We start from the raw sequence: 12,807 nt of genomic DNA, 5'->3' as shown, positions 1-12,807 counted from the left end.
TTATCATGGCAAAAACAGTGCCGATAGGACTGTCTTCAGATACTATGGTTTTGTAGATTTCCTCAGTAAACTCTGGGTGGTTATCATTAACATCATCCACGATGACATGTATGGTTAGAGTACCTGTTAGAGGTGGTGTACCTTCAAATGACAAAGAAAATAATTTATTATCAAACTGTTTGAATAAGTATTGATAGCAAAAACGTTTTCAAAACACGGTATTCTAGCATGTATCTCGTTTTGTCACCTGAATCAACTGCAATGATGCTAAGGAAGTACATTGACTCTCTCTCTCGGTTCAGGCTGTGCAAAATTTCGAACATGCCATTGGGAGTGATGAAGAACAACCCATCTTTATTTCCTTTCTGTATAAAATATGTAAGCTGGCTGTTGATGCCTAAATCTTCATCCAAAGCTGACACCTGGATAAAAATACATAAATAAATAACTTAAGAACGTTTTTAATTCAATATTCAATGAATTCTTGAGAAACAAGTGCTAGCATCACCTGATGTGCCTGGTGAGACGCATCTGCCTCATTCTCCATCACATTTATGATCAGTATTTCTGGAGTAAAGATGGGTGCAAAGTCATTAACATCCAATACTGTGACACTCAAAGCAATGGTTGCAGATCTGGGCATGTTCCCCTGATCTACAGCTCTTATGAACAGAGTGTAGTCAGATTCCTTTTCCCTGTCTAGTTTACCCATGACTGTGATGTCACCTCGGACTGTGTCCACCACAAAAGGACTCGCCATGACCAATACATATCTCACTTGTCCATTTATACCTGTGTCTCGATCAAGAGCCCGGACCTGAAACAGGCTGGTTCCTCTGGGAATATCCTCTCTAATTGTAAGGTTGTAGGTGCTTTGTGAGAACTCCGGATCATGGTCATTTGCATCTTCAACATACACCAAGAGATCCATAATGGCTGCCATCCTGGGTAAGCCTTTATCCATGGCAGTTAAAGTAATAGTAAGGGTATCTTCCATCTCTCTGTCCAATATTTTTTCTAGGTATATGTCTCCACTTTTGCTGTTGATACTAAATGTGCCACCAGAAGTGCTGTTTAAATAATATAAGACCTCCCCATTGGATCCAGCATCTTCATCCTCAGCGTGTACCATCATTATAACAGAATGAAGTGGGGTGTCTTCTGGTACACCAACTATCCTCTCTGATACAAACAATGGAATGTTGTCATTGACATCTTCTACCACTACAATAACATGTGCTGTGCTGGTGAGCTGTGAAGACACAGGCTGGGCGCAATCATTTGCTATCACAGTCAGACTGTAGAAGGGTTGTCTCTCTCTGTCTAACTCTGCATTTAGGCACATACTTCCAGACGGGTTAATGAAGAACACCTCCCCTTCATCTCCAGCGACCACTCTCAGCTTCAAATCTCCATTGTGAGCTGGCATGGAAGAAAAAAAAATTACACATTCATTTACCATTTATTCACCTGACAGTGGCTATACATAACAAGGCTTACAACGATGATATTTCATTAATTTAATTTACATGTATAACAATTGTTTTACACTTTCTGATATGTAGTTAAAAGGAAGATATATTAATTCATTAAATGTAATTTAAAAAATCATAATTTATTCACTGATTTATTTTCTTAAACACTTATCCTGGTTAGGGTTAAAGGGCTGGAACCTATCCCAAGTGACATTAGGTGTAAAGTGGGGAACACCCTGGAAATATTTCCAGTTTATCACAAGGCAATATGACAAACAATCAATCACGTTCATGCCAATAGGCATTTATTTAGAAGTTTGCTTTTTGTTGTTTTCATTTTTTATTTTTAAATCTTTTTGTGTTTATACATGCTACATAGTGTCTATACATAAGTTACACCTTTTCGGAATCAGTTTAGGTACTTTAGTTTTTATATATCTTAATGTTTTTCTCACTCTGAACATATAAACTGAGCTCACCAGTTTTGACTCACAATGAATTGATCCTCATATTTTGTTCTTTATTTTTAGAGTTGTGAAAATGCAGCCATGCCCCGTAAATGGCAAAGATTTCCAATGATCAAGAGACCTGTATTCCTCGACAACAAATTTATCTGTATATGAGATCTCTAGAATTTAGTGTTATGCTGTGTACACAAAGCGTAAAACCTTTGAAAATAAATTTCTTTCATGCATGGAATACAGTATGTCATTAGTTTCATGAACTGCTAATCATTTACTGAAAATAGCTGGTTCATTGGCTTCAGTAATCATCAAGTGCTGTTTATATTTACATTCTTTCTTTTTTTTTCAATTTTCACACCAAGGGCACCCAACTAAGCAAACCAAAATGAAGATAAAAATAAATAAAATATTCAGGGATAAAAAAATAAAAATAAAAAAATAAAAAATTAGTTAACAATATTGTCTAAATTAATACATATGTTGCATGCTTGCAGTATTAAACTAAAATAAACTGAAATAAACAAAATTAAAAAAAATAATTTAATTAAATTAAGTCAAATACAAAGACAAGGGCATGGCATTAGACGAGAAACACATGCTCCAAAAAATACATACATACATACATGATGAAACAGACACAAACAAAAATAAAAAAGGTATTAGTCAGAATATTTCCCAAACATGCATGCTTTTGTATTATTTTGCTTGTGCTATTTTATATTTTCTAAGCCAAATAGCTACATTTCCCACAGTTTCTAACAAACTTCAAATATTTTTTATTTTTTTATTTAGCATTCCTGTTCTTTTTGAGTTTTTGGGGTTCTTTAGTAACACAGTTGATACGATTGTTTTGCATTGGAGTCGATGAGACCTTCATTATTCTCTGCATATATTGACATCTACGGCAGCCTTGATACTTACCATGATCTTTATCTGACACATTCAAAAACAGGAAGCAAGTGCCTGCCCGAGTGTCTTCCAGCAATGATGTTGAAAATGTGTGTTGACCAAAAACAGGGGGGTTATCATTCACATCCAACACATTGAAGTAGACTCTGACACTGGATGCCTGAGAATCCCCCTGCTGCACCACCACAGTGAGTATGTAGAAGCTTTGTATTTCAAAATCAAGGACTCGGGATAATAGGAACACCCCAGAGAGGGGACTGAGGAGAAACAAGTTGTCACCGTCATCCTCTTGCACTGAGAAAGTGATCGGCGTGAGAACCGCAAAATTGGCTTTAAGTTTTCCCACAACTGTTCCTGTCAACACACAGATAATGCATAATTACTGGAGGATCAAGTGAGCTTGGAATGAAACTTGTATTTTGTTGATTATTATCAAAAACAGAAAATTATTTTAACTATCCTAAAATATATCCTTATATATATATATATATATATATATATATATATATATATATATATATATATATATATATATATATATATATATATATATATATATATGTATACACACACACACACACACACACACACACACACACACACACACACACAAAATCACATTATAGAAAATAGAATAATTTCAAATATCAAGTATTATATTTATTAATTTATTAACATTGCTGCACAGATGACTAACCTGGTACAGTGTCTTCTTTCACTTCAAAATGAATGATTTTAGAGAAAGCCATCTGTGTTTGCCATCTGTTATCAACGGGTAAGCTGATTGTGTGATATTTGGGTGCAGCATCAGTAGGTGTATGGTACCAGGAAGAAAGCATATGTTGCTCAGAGACATCATCTGCAAAGTGCCTCTTGCTCACTCTTACTCCATTTCCAGATGAAGATTCACTACAGTTTGCAATAATAAACACCTGAGGAGTTAAAGAAACACCTAAGATTCCTCTCAAAAGTGATATAGGAAGTACTTCTGAAGCTTTTTAATTTTACATTCTTTCCCAAGTATTGCCATAATTTGTACATGTTCCACATATTTGAATGCTTTATAAGCTTATACACTGATAAAATGCAATAGTGATCAATCTGTTAAAAATTTGTTAAAATCCTTTATCATAAAAACATGCTGTCACTACTTTGAAGTGTGAGCGAAAAATCAACTTACCATAAACAGAAACAATAAAACAATACATTTTTTTCTCCGTCCAACGGTGTCCATTGTAAAGTAAACCCAAACAAAACTGCAATAGATAAAGTCCTGGAAACTGCAGAGCAATACCTCCACACAAGACCATCAAAAAGATAACTATAAAAGCTGTGTCCATGGTGATTACTCTTTTCAGCTTGGTTTCCTGACTGGCACGCCCCTTTGAGATCACTCTATGCAAATTCTGCAGATCAATAAAAGTTCTTTTTGTTAACAAAAAGCAGAAGGTCGAATGTCTGATTTAATGTATATTCAAACATACTACATAATCTTGAAATTAATAAGTTCATAGGTCCCTGCACCTTTATTAAGTAAACAAGAGAGGAATAATCCACATATATTTTGTTGGTTCAGTCTGATTAATATTCTCTCCATTTCTTTTGCTATTGAGGTTTCTCCTTGCGGAGATGAAATAGATGCTTCAAATGTTTTCCCTCCGCTAGCGTGTCTGTAGAGGGAGCCTTTCTTGTTTAATGCCAGGCAACGGATTAATTTATTCATTCAGTAAAAGGAAATAGAACAAACTGCTGCTCTGTGGGTTAAAAAAAAGAGCTGACATAACACAGCTGTACTGTGTGTTAAATTTAGATAAATAGGCTATTACAGCACCAACATATAAAATAAGTATGGACTAGTATAACATTGCCAGCAGGAACACAACTGCTACTATAGAATTTTCCCCTATGATATAATACTGTACAGTGTATGTTAAATATGTAATGTAATTGCTGTGTTGCGCCTTTTTACAGGAGACCTCTGTGGCTTCATTCATATTCACAAACAACTTTGAGAAGGTTCTTTGTATGTAAAAGTGCAATGCTGTTGAAAAAAAGCCTGTTAAATGGACATGTGAACCCCCTCTAAGCAACTGTGAGGCCATTGTGACTGTGAGACTATATCCAGTTACACACAGTTGGAACTTTATCCCAGCAAGGATCACAAAAGGTCTTTGCTTAGACTCACTGGTATGTGAACACACTCAACAAGGAAAGTTGTGTCCGAACACTGTAGTGTTTAAATTAAACAAATGTAATGTTTTAGTTTAAATTCCAATAATTGATATTTATCCTCCTTTGAATCTTTACAAAAATGTGTCATGCATTGATATATGTACTGTGTATAGCAATGCATTGCACATACAGTTAGTTCAGACATTGAAATACATCAAGTTATTATTTAACACTAAAACTAATCAGGCTTACTGATTTTCCTGAGGGACACAGCCTCTCTTTATTTTATGATAAAGTTATACTGAAGTCCATCTCAGGGCTTTAATCTATAATAAAAAAGTATTTAAGTTCTTTAAGTCACTACGAGCTGTTTCATCAAAGCAACCCTTTGTTATTTGGTTGATATTTTTGCTGAGATTTGAATTACATTTTGTTTCAAAATATGTCCTGTATTAGCATGAATCTGACAAATGTTAGTTTTTTCTGTGCCGCAGTTTCAACTTTTAACTTTACTGTATATTGTACACACTTCACTTTATCATGGCGCCACCTTCTGGGTTTAGGATGCCAAACATACAATAAGTCAGTGTTTGTAGCTGCTTTTAATGGAAGAAAGCCTGGTGTAACGTACAACATTAGTCAAAACGAAAACACATTCACAGGATTAAAGCACTGCTTGTTTTATACCATTGTACTCTTATGTACTTATATCAAGCCTTTTACTTATACAGTATGTAAAAGTACTTAATTATCTTCACATATTTATTCTCAAGTCCTTTTAGCCCCATTGGTATTCAAACTAACAAATAAATATATCTGTTTGAGACTTCTGATCCCAAATGACTATCACTTCTGGTTAGATCTAAACATACTTTGAGATCGGGGTAGTGAAAAATGTATTCTCACACAAATTCACACTACCTGTGATGTTTCACCAATTCTCAGCTTAATAAAGTGGATTGGTATGCATCTTTAACTTCTGCATCTCTGTCCAGTTTTATAATTTACTCATGTAAAAAAAATGGCAGATTTGTTCACGTTTGCATCAGGTTATTTGCTGAAAATACCTTTAAACTAAGTGTTTTAATTTCAATTAAGTGCAATCAACAAGCTACTTGTTCCACATTTTGTGTATTTTAATGGCAGACAACTTGTGATGAGATAAATCAGAGGGGAAAAATAATCCAGATTTATAAGAAAAACAACCTTTTATTGAAGACATTCTTCAATGTCGACAGCTGCATTTGATATTAGAGTGGTATTCATTATTCAAAGAATAAAAAGACATTGGGACATCACATAAAAAAATATTTTTCAAATAAAAAAAAAAACACTACAAACTCAAATCTCATTTTTGAGCTGTAACACCTACAGACTAGTTCGTTTCATACTAATTTGCAGTCCTAAATTGTTACTTCATATGGCAAGGAAAAGGAACTACCACTAGAAAATCTTAAACTTAACATATGTAGTGTTAACTTTACAAAAAAGGAGAATAACACTGTACATCTTAAAAACATTAAATATACACATGTTCTTGTTCAATCTGACTTCTGTTTCAAGATGGTGAATTGAGTATATTAGGATAATATGGCATAAACAAAACATCAGGTCCCACCCTTATGCAATCTACTCATCATCCTCATCATCTTCCTCCTCTTCGTCTCCTTCTTCCTCCTCCTCTTCCTCCTCCTCATCATCCTCTGCTGCAGCAGCAGATTCTGTATCCACTTTGCCCTTTGTGCGGTAGGCGACAATATCCTGGGGATAGCACAACAAACCTGTTTTTAGTGCTTAAAAGAAACAAATACAAGAAAAACTAAATATAATGTCATTTACCTTGTCATATTTCTCCTTCAGTTTGGCAGCCTTCTTCTCATACGGCTGCTTGTTCTCTGCAGATGAGCTGTTCCACATCTCTCCCAACTTCTTTGCTGTGTCCCCAATTGTGAGCCCAGGACACTCACCTTTTACCTTGGGGCGAAAGTCTGCACAGAACAGGAAGAACGCAGACCTGTGGCAGAAAAATGGGTGTGTTTAAGGTATGCTTTTCACTTGATTTATGAAGAAAGAAAAAAAAGACTGGGGATCTAGTTAAGTGTGGTACATACGGTGGTCTCTTTGGGGCATTGGGGTCCTTGAATCTCTTCTTCTTATGGCCCTTTGGGGGGATGTAATTCTTCATTTCTCTCTCATAACGCACCTTGTCTTGTTTGGCCATATCTTCAAACTTGCCCTTCTCTTTTGGTGACATTGTCTTTTTTTTTGGGGGGGGGGTAATAAATTTTAGATCACATATACTTACACAAAAACAAATACTTGGACAGTAATTTATTTTACCTTCCAACGCTCTGAGCATTTCTTGGAGAACTCTGCAAAGTTGACAGACGCCTCGGGATGTTTCTTCTTGTGCTCCTCTCGGCATGTTTGCACAAAGTAAGCGTATGAGGACATTTTGCCTCTCGGCTTCCTTGGATCCTTAACCATTTTCGGCATAACTACATGGACAAAAGAAAATCTTTTTTGAGATTAATGTATCAAAGTCCACTCAGCCAACGACAATATCAGCATTTAAATGTCCCCGAGTGTCTTCTGCTTGCTTTGTCACTTCCATCCATTGTTTGAACCGGGTGGTGGTGGAGGAGGTGGCGTCAGGGGAAACTGGCCAACATGATGCTTATTTTAATACTAACGTAAAATATGAGTCAATTGGTATTTAACTACCAGTATTCAATCACCGATATAAAATGGGTTGAATATGCTTAAATAAATTATAAATCTTTTACAACAGTTGGCCTCTCGTAAGATACACCGAGCCGGACTGGGGTTGCAATATAACCTAATTAAATATATTAGCATTAGCCGTCACGGCCTCATGTAGTCCGCTAACCGCTAGCCATCATGGCTCAGGTCGTGCTTTGTGTCTTCTCGCTCGTGCCGTTAGCTTTATAGCTAGGGTAGCTAGCTGTAGCCGTTTGCCACAATGCTGATTTCATGGTGACGATTAATAAAATGGCTGATTTGATTGCTAACAATAGCTAGCGGAGTGCTTTCTTACGCCGTCCGTTTTTTTTTCCTCTCATAGGGCCTCGTTTCTTGCACTGACGGCCTTTCTAGGTAGTTCGGCTGGCTTTGAAGTCTCAATGAAGGACGGTAATCTCGGAGAAATATGCTCCGCCTGCATCGCTACCCCGGGGCAATAATGCTGCCAGATAAGAGGTAACTTATGTTTGCCCGCTAGCTAGTGCTAGCTTATAAGGTAGCATCACGCTCCTACCATCCAACCACCATTGTGAGGTTAACAGAAAAGACTGCTAGAGTTAGCTCGTCATTTTTTGGTTGGTAAGACATAAACTACACAAATTAACATAGTAAACGATGGAATTATAATTTGCCCATTTAGTTATGGCTACATATATTTTCAGTTAGTTCACCAATATTACTTAAGCAAGTTAACGGGACCTGCTAAACCTCAGTCATTCATCCAAACATGTGGTTGCAACGACAACGTATTATGCGCAAAGCGCCGTTTGAGTTGCAGACGATATAAAGCAGTTAAATGCATTAATATTTAGGACGCTTACCTAAAATGCAGTAAGATGCCACCCGTACGGCGGCACGTCTCTAACAATGGGACTAGAAGATCCGTTAGAGCGCGTTTTTGTGCCTAGGATGATCCTTCTGTGTTTATCCCGTGCGTAGAGCTTCGGCTGTCGGACATTGGCTGCCGTCAACTCCTTGGAGTATCTAATTGGACACTCGCTGTCTCAGTCATGCCGGGAATGCTGTTTGTTGTCTAAAAACTGGACGGAAAAAAGGCGCTAAACTTGAATGGAAAACAGACCGAACTGGATAAACGCAGAACGACCTTTTTCCCAGCCTTTAGTATAAATATGTGGGATAGTCGTTTAAATATATACGATCTGTATTACCAACAAGTGGTTCTTAACTAAATGGTACATTGTTTTAGGCCTGTGGTACTGTATAGCTTCTGTATAACTTCTGGATCATTTGAATAATAATAATAATAATAATAATAATAATAATAATAATGATGATGATGACGAGGATGGATGGATGGTTGGATGGGTGATAGATAGATAGATAGATAGATAGATAGATAGATAGATAGATAGATAGATTGATTGATTGATTGATTGATTGATTGATTGATTGATAGATAAGATGCACACACACACTCACTAGCAGGAACCCATGGAACATTCTGTGATAAAACAATATCAAACTTCATACCAAACATATGAAAACAAATGTAATATAATACTTTTGTAATTTATTGTGACAAAAATTAAAATGTTATCGAAACATAAGATAATTGTTGAGTAGAAGTGAGTGTGAAAACTGCACATTACATCATTACTTTTGCTTTTCAAAATGTACAGTATCTGTGTCAAACATTAAATGAAATTATTTGAGTCAATGTACCGCTGTCAGTGACAGACATACAGTAAATAAGGACTCTCTGACAATGCTTAATTTTTAATGCAGCGTCCCCCCAGCTGAGCAAGTTCACAATGGCCATTCAGAAGTTGTAGGTCTCCATAACCACAGCACCTAGAGACATCCTGCAGGCATCTACTTTGTCTCCAAACAGACAACAGCAAATTCCGAAAGTCAAATTTCCTTATTGTTATACACATAGGCTCACATATTGGATCCTCAGTTGTGTTTTTCAACAAACCAGCGAAGTAAACATTCTACAAGAACAACAATGACAACAAAAGGTAATGTTAGAACTGCAGAGTGAATAAACTTAAACAAAATTATTTGTAAAATTATTTGCAAAAAAAATCATTTGATTAGGCAGGTCCACAGTTTTGATTAGTGTTACATCAAGGCTAACAGTAATATGCTTCGTTCACCTCATTATGTTATGCAATAGGATATGCAATGTATACCTTTTTTTTAAATTGGAATAATTTGTACTGTCATCATTTCTGCTATTGCATTTAAAACCATTCTACTGTATTTCTACAATCTTGATTTTTTGGGACAGGGATGCTGACTTTCCATAATTCTTTTTTATTCTCAAATTTGTAGTTTTAGGTTAACTTCTTGAGGTCTCAAAACTTGATTTTCTTTCCAACAAAACAACTGGATCGGACAGTGGACAAATATCTGTCATGAAAGCATAGTTTTCTTTTGTCTTAAAAAAAGCAAATATAATTTCTGTTAATAGTATTATGTATCTACATAGGAAGGTACAGTAATTCAGATTTCTAAGGTTACAATAACATTATTCACATACAATTTCAAACTTTTGTTATTCCAGCATTACAATATTATGGAAAATAGTAATAAATGCTCATGTAAACAGTTAGTTGATGGATTTGAATGGTTGAATGAACTTTTGCCTTTATTTTTTCACCTACTTCTGAAATCTACCTACTTGATTGTAACAGGGCGAAGTTAGGTTTGTTTACTGTGACTGATAATAGTATTAGGAGAGAGTGCACCTTGCTTATTACCCACAGCCTAGAGGCACTGGTCCACACTTCAAATCCAACATTCAGGTTTATTATCTAATAACACTTTTTCTTGCAGATGGCAAACAGTGGTGGGATCCTTATGAAACATCTTATCAAAAGCAATTTGTCTACTGGCCAAATTCATCTGCAGAGAGTCTACTGTAAGTCTCATTCTTAGGCTTCATAACTGATGAATTCAAGTTTTTATGTGTGTGTTGGTTAGTAATTGTGTGTTGGTTAGTAATTGTATGTTCATGTTCATGCATATGCAGATACCCGACATCAACTTCATTTATAGATTCTTATTCACGGTCTGGACCTTTCGGTTCAACCGTGAACAATATGGATCTTTGCTTGAAGCCTGTTTGTGAAGCTGATTGCATTCACACAGGAACGGCTGCAGGGCAGAGGAGGAACGACCCACATCCAAGTCAGGTTGGTATTTAGGCTTTGTTATCCTCAATTTTACATTTGTAGTAGGTGTCATGCTTGACCTCTTGAAATGTACTGCAACCTTTAAGCCGATCCATTTTTTCAAAGCTGACATGGAGGCTGCCGAGAAAAGCAGCACAGAGTTCAGAATATACTGGCCACCTTTGGAAATGTAACCCATTTGAGGACAAGATCTGTGAGGCCTTGACAGCGCAGTACCGTTCCATCTACACATGTGACTTCATGAGCATGCACCAAGGTAGGCGGTTCAGTCAAACATCACCGCATGTTCTCTAGTGCTCATTTCATTTTACGTTAATTTTTTTTTCGGCAGGATATGATTATGTCAATAATGCAGAAAGAAGACTTAAAACTAAGCACAGCAAGAATAGAGTGGCAGCCACTACTGACACAGAGATGAGGGATAATTACCGAAAGCCGAAGCAAAAACCGGAGTTACTTCCTTACAACTACAACACAGACTGTAAGGTGGCCTGTCTTGGTATAGGTATGCTAGAAAGAACACTGACGTATACTCCTGTAAGGGTTGCTTATAATCCATAATGTATGATCATTTATTCAGTATATTATTTAATGATCTCTTTGTTTTCTTGTATGTGTTGCAGTTCCAACTGTTGTGCACATCCACACTCAAAAGAAAAGATTAGATTCGACACACTGCAGCAGGATCTATGGAAAGACATTCACAAGTGAGGAGAAGTATCTGCTTCCCTGGGAGCTGTAGCAGTTACCGTAGGAGGGTTTGTTCTAACTGGTGCATTACTGATTTGAATTTGATCGTTTACAGTCTGTGGCAACTTTTTTTTTACAGACAAGGAGGCTGTGAAGATAGATTTGGGTAAGGATCCTTATTCCAACAACAAAGAGGAAGCGACTAAACGTCCAGAAGTTATAAATAATTGCTCTCCAGAGTGGATTTCAAGCTGGCCAGGACCTATCTGAACCTTAAGGAGTATACTTTCTGTACATATGTTTGTAATTTTGCATATCAAATATCATAATACAAGATCGTATACAGTAATCCCTCGCGCATTCGCACATCAATACGCACGGCTTCACTACATCGCTGATTTTTAGTAGGTAGTCACGTGAAACCATATGCGCATTCTATTGCATAGAATGTGCTGCATTCAGAGACTCAAAAGTTGTTTAAACAAACTATAAAGACTGTGGGAAAAGGTAATACAGATAGAAGGTGGTTTAATATCAGTATAGGGAGGGTTCATAAACGTTTAAATTGTCATAAATAATAAAATAAATAGTTTGTAGCTATATCGCAGAATTTTGTTTTAGTGGGTGGTTCCTGAAACACATTCACCGCAAGTAATGGGGGGCTAATGTATTATCAATATTATTGTCTCACATAATACATTTTTATGTGCAATGAGTTGATTGTCAAACATCTTTCTGTGGAGAGAATAAACCTTTCAATGATTTCATTTGATGCACCGTTTATTGTATTTTGTTGGATAAAGTGTTATTTATTCATACAATAATAATGTAAGAATTTTATATTAATGTAAAAAAATTTACATTAATATATAAAATCTCGAAATTTCTCCTGTTTATTTGCAAAATTGCAAAGTCAACTGTTCAGTGTACTGTTAACGTAATAAGACTAAGATGGTGACATGTCTGCTTCTCCCTCTTTTCATGCAGAGTATTCTTAAGTTCTGTGTTCACAGTTGTCGCCCTTGGTTACCTAGTTGCCATGGGACCAATCCACTGTGCTCAGGTGTAATGTTAGAGTGAGTTCCAGATAGGCTAATGTGAGATCTGTCTGAGAACATCTGTTTCAGGTAGATCTCAAATCTTATGCGCTAAAGTTAGCTTATTACGTCACAT

General features: G+C 36.3%; 2 protein-coding genes across 4 annotated transcripts; one reads left to right on the top strand and one right to left on the bottom strand.

The window, feature by feature from the left end:
• Positions 1-6,205: 6,205 nt before the first annotated feature.
• hmgb1b (high mobility group box 1b) lies at positions 6,206-8,765 on the bottom strand. Of its 2 annotated transcripts, none has more exons than XM_068317981.1 (5): positions 8,605-8,765; positions 7,361-7,518; positions 7,132-7,277; positions 6,860-7,034; positions 6,206-6,781 (listed from the first exon to the last, which is right to left on the bottom strand). In XM_068317981.1, exons 2-5 carry the CDS (start codon positions 7,514-7,516, stop codon positions 6,650-6,652), a joined length of 609 nt encoding a protein of 202 aa, XP_068174082.1. In that variant the 5' UTR covers positions 7,517-7,518; positions 8,605-8,765; the 3' UTR covers positions 6,206-6,649. The 2 variants fall into 2 exon arrangements, with proteins under 2 accessions (XP_068174082.1, XP_068174081.1); XM_068317980.1 differs by lacking the exon at positions 8,605-8,765 and adding an exon at positions 8,079-8,199.
• On the top strand, positions 7,527-12,291 carry tex26 (testis expressed 26). Of its 2 annotated transcripts, XM_068317979.1 has the most exons (8): positions 7,527-8,017; positions 8,106-8,239; positions 10,586-10,670; positions 10,782-10,944; positions 11,050-11,200; positions 11,276-11,449; positions 11,568-11,651; positions 11,774-12,291. In XM_068317979.1, the coding sequence occupies exons 4-8, from the start codon at positions 10,852-10,854 to the stop codon at positions 11,902-11,904; spliced, it is 633 nt and encodes a 210-aa protein (XP_068174080.1). In that variant the 5' UTR covers positions 7,527-8,017; positions 8,106-8,239; positions 10,586-10,670; positions 10,782-10,851; the 3' UTR covers positions 11,905-12,291. The 2 variants fall into 2 exon arrangements, with proteins under 2 accessions (XP_068174080.1, XP_068174079.1); XM_068317978.1 differs by lacking the exons at positions 7,527-8,017; positions 8,106-8,239 and adding an exon at positions 9,577-9,765.
• Positions 12,292-12,807: the final 516 nt, after the last annotated feature.

Source organism: Antennarius striatus, chromosome 6 (genome assembly GCF_040054535.1).
Source record: "Antennarius striatus isolate MH-2024 chromosome 6, ASM4005453v1, whole genome shotgun sequence".
NCBI classification, from domain to species: domain Eukaryota; kingdom Metazoa; phylum Chordata; class Actinopteri; order Lophiiformes; family Antennariidae; genus Antennarius; species Antennarius striatus.
Note: the sequence above shows the minus strand (reverse complement) of the source record. Positions and strands in the feature narration are given on the sequence as shown.

What these genes read in the sequence shown, in the direction of transcription:
- tex26 (XM_068317978.1), top strand. An exon ending in CTTCATGAGCATGCACCAAG is followed by an intron (nt 11,201 to 11,275) that starts GTAGGCGGTTCA and finishes TTTTTTCGGCAG; the next exon opens with GATATGATTATGTCAATAAT. An exon ending in CTATGGAAAGACATTCACAA is followed by an intron (nt 11,652 to 11,773) that starts GTGAGGAGAAGT and finishes TTTTTTTTACAG; the next exon opens with ACAAGGAGGCTGTGAAGATA.
- hmgb1b (XM_068317980.1), bottom strand. Translation starts at nt 8,103, where the DNA reads ATGAGAGGAAAAAAAAACGGACGGC. An exon ending in AATGCCCCAAAGAGACCACC is followed by an intron (nt 7,035 to 7,131) that starts GTATGTACCACA and finishes TTTCTGCCACAG; the next exon opens with GTCTGCGTTCTTCCTGTTCT. An exon ending in TGAAGGAGAAATATGACAAG is followed by an intron (nt 6,782 to 6,859) that starts GTAAATGACATT and finishes TGCTATCCCCAG; the next exon opens with GATATTGTCGCCTACCGCAC.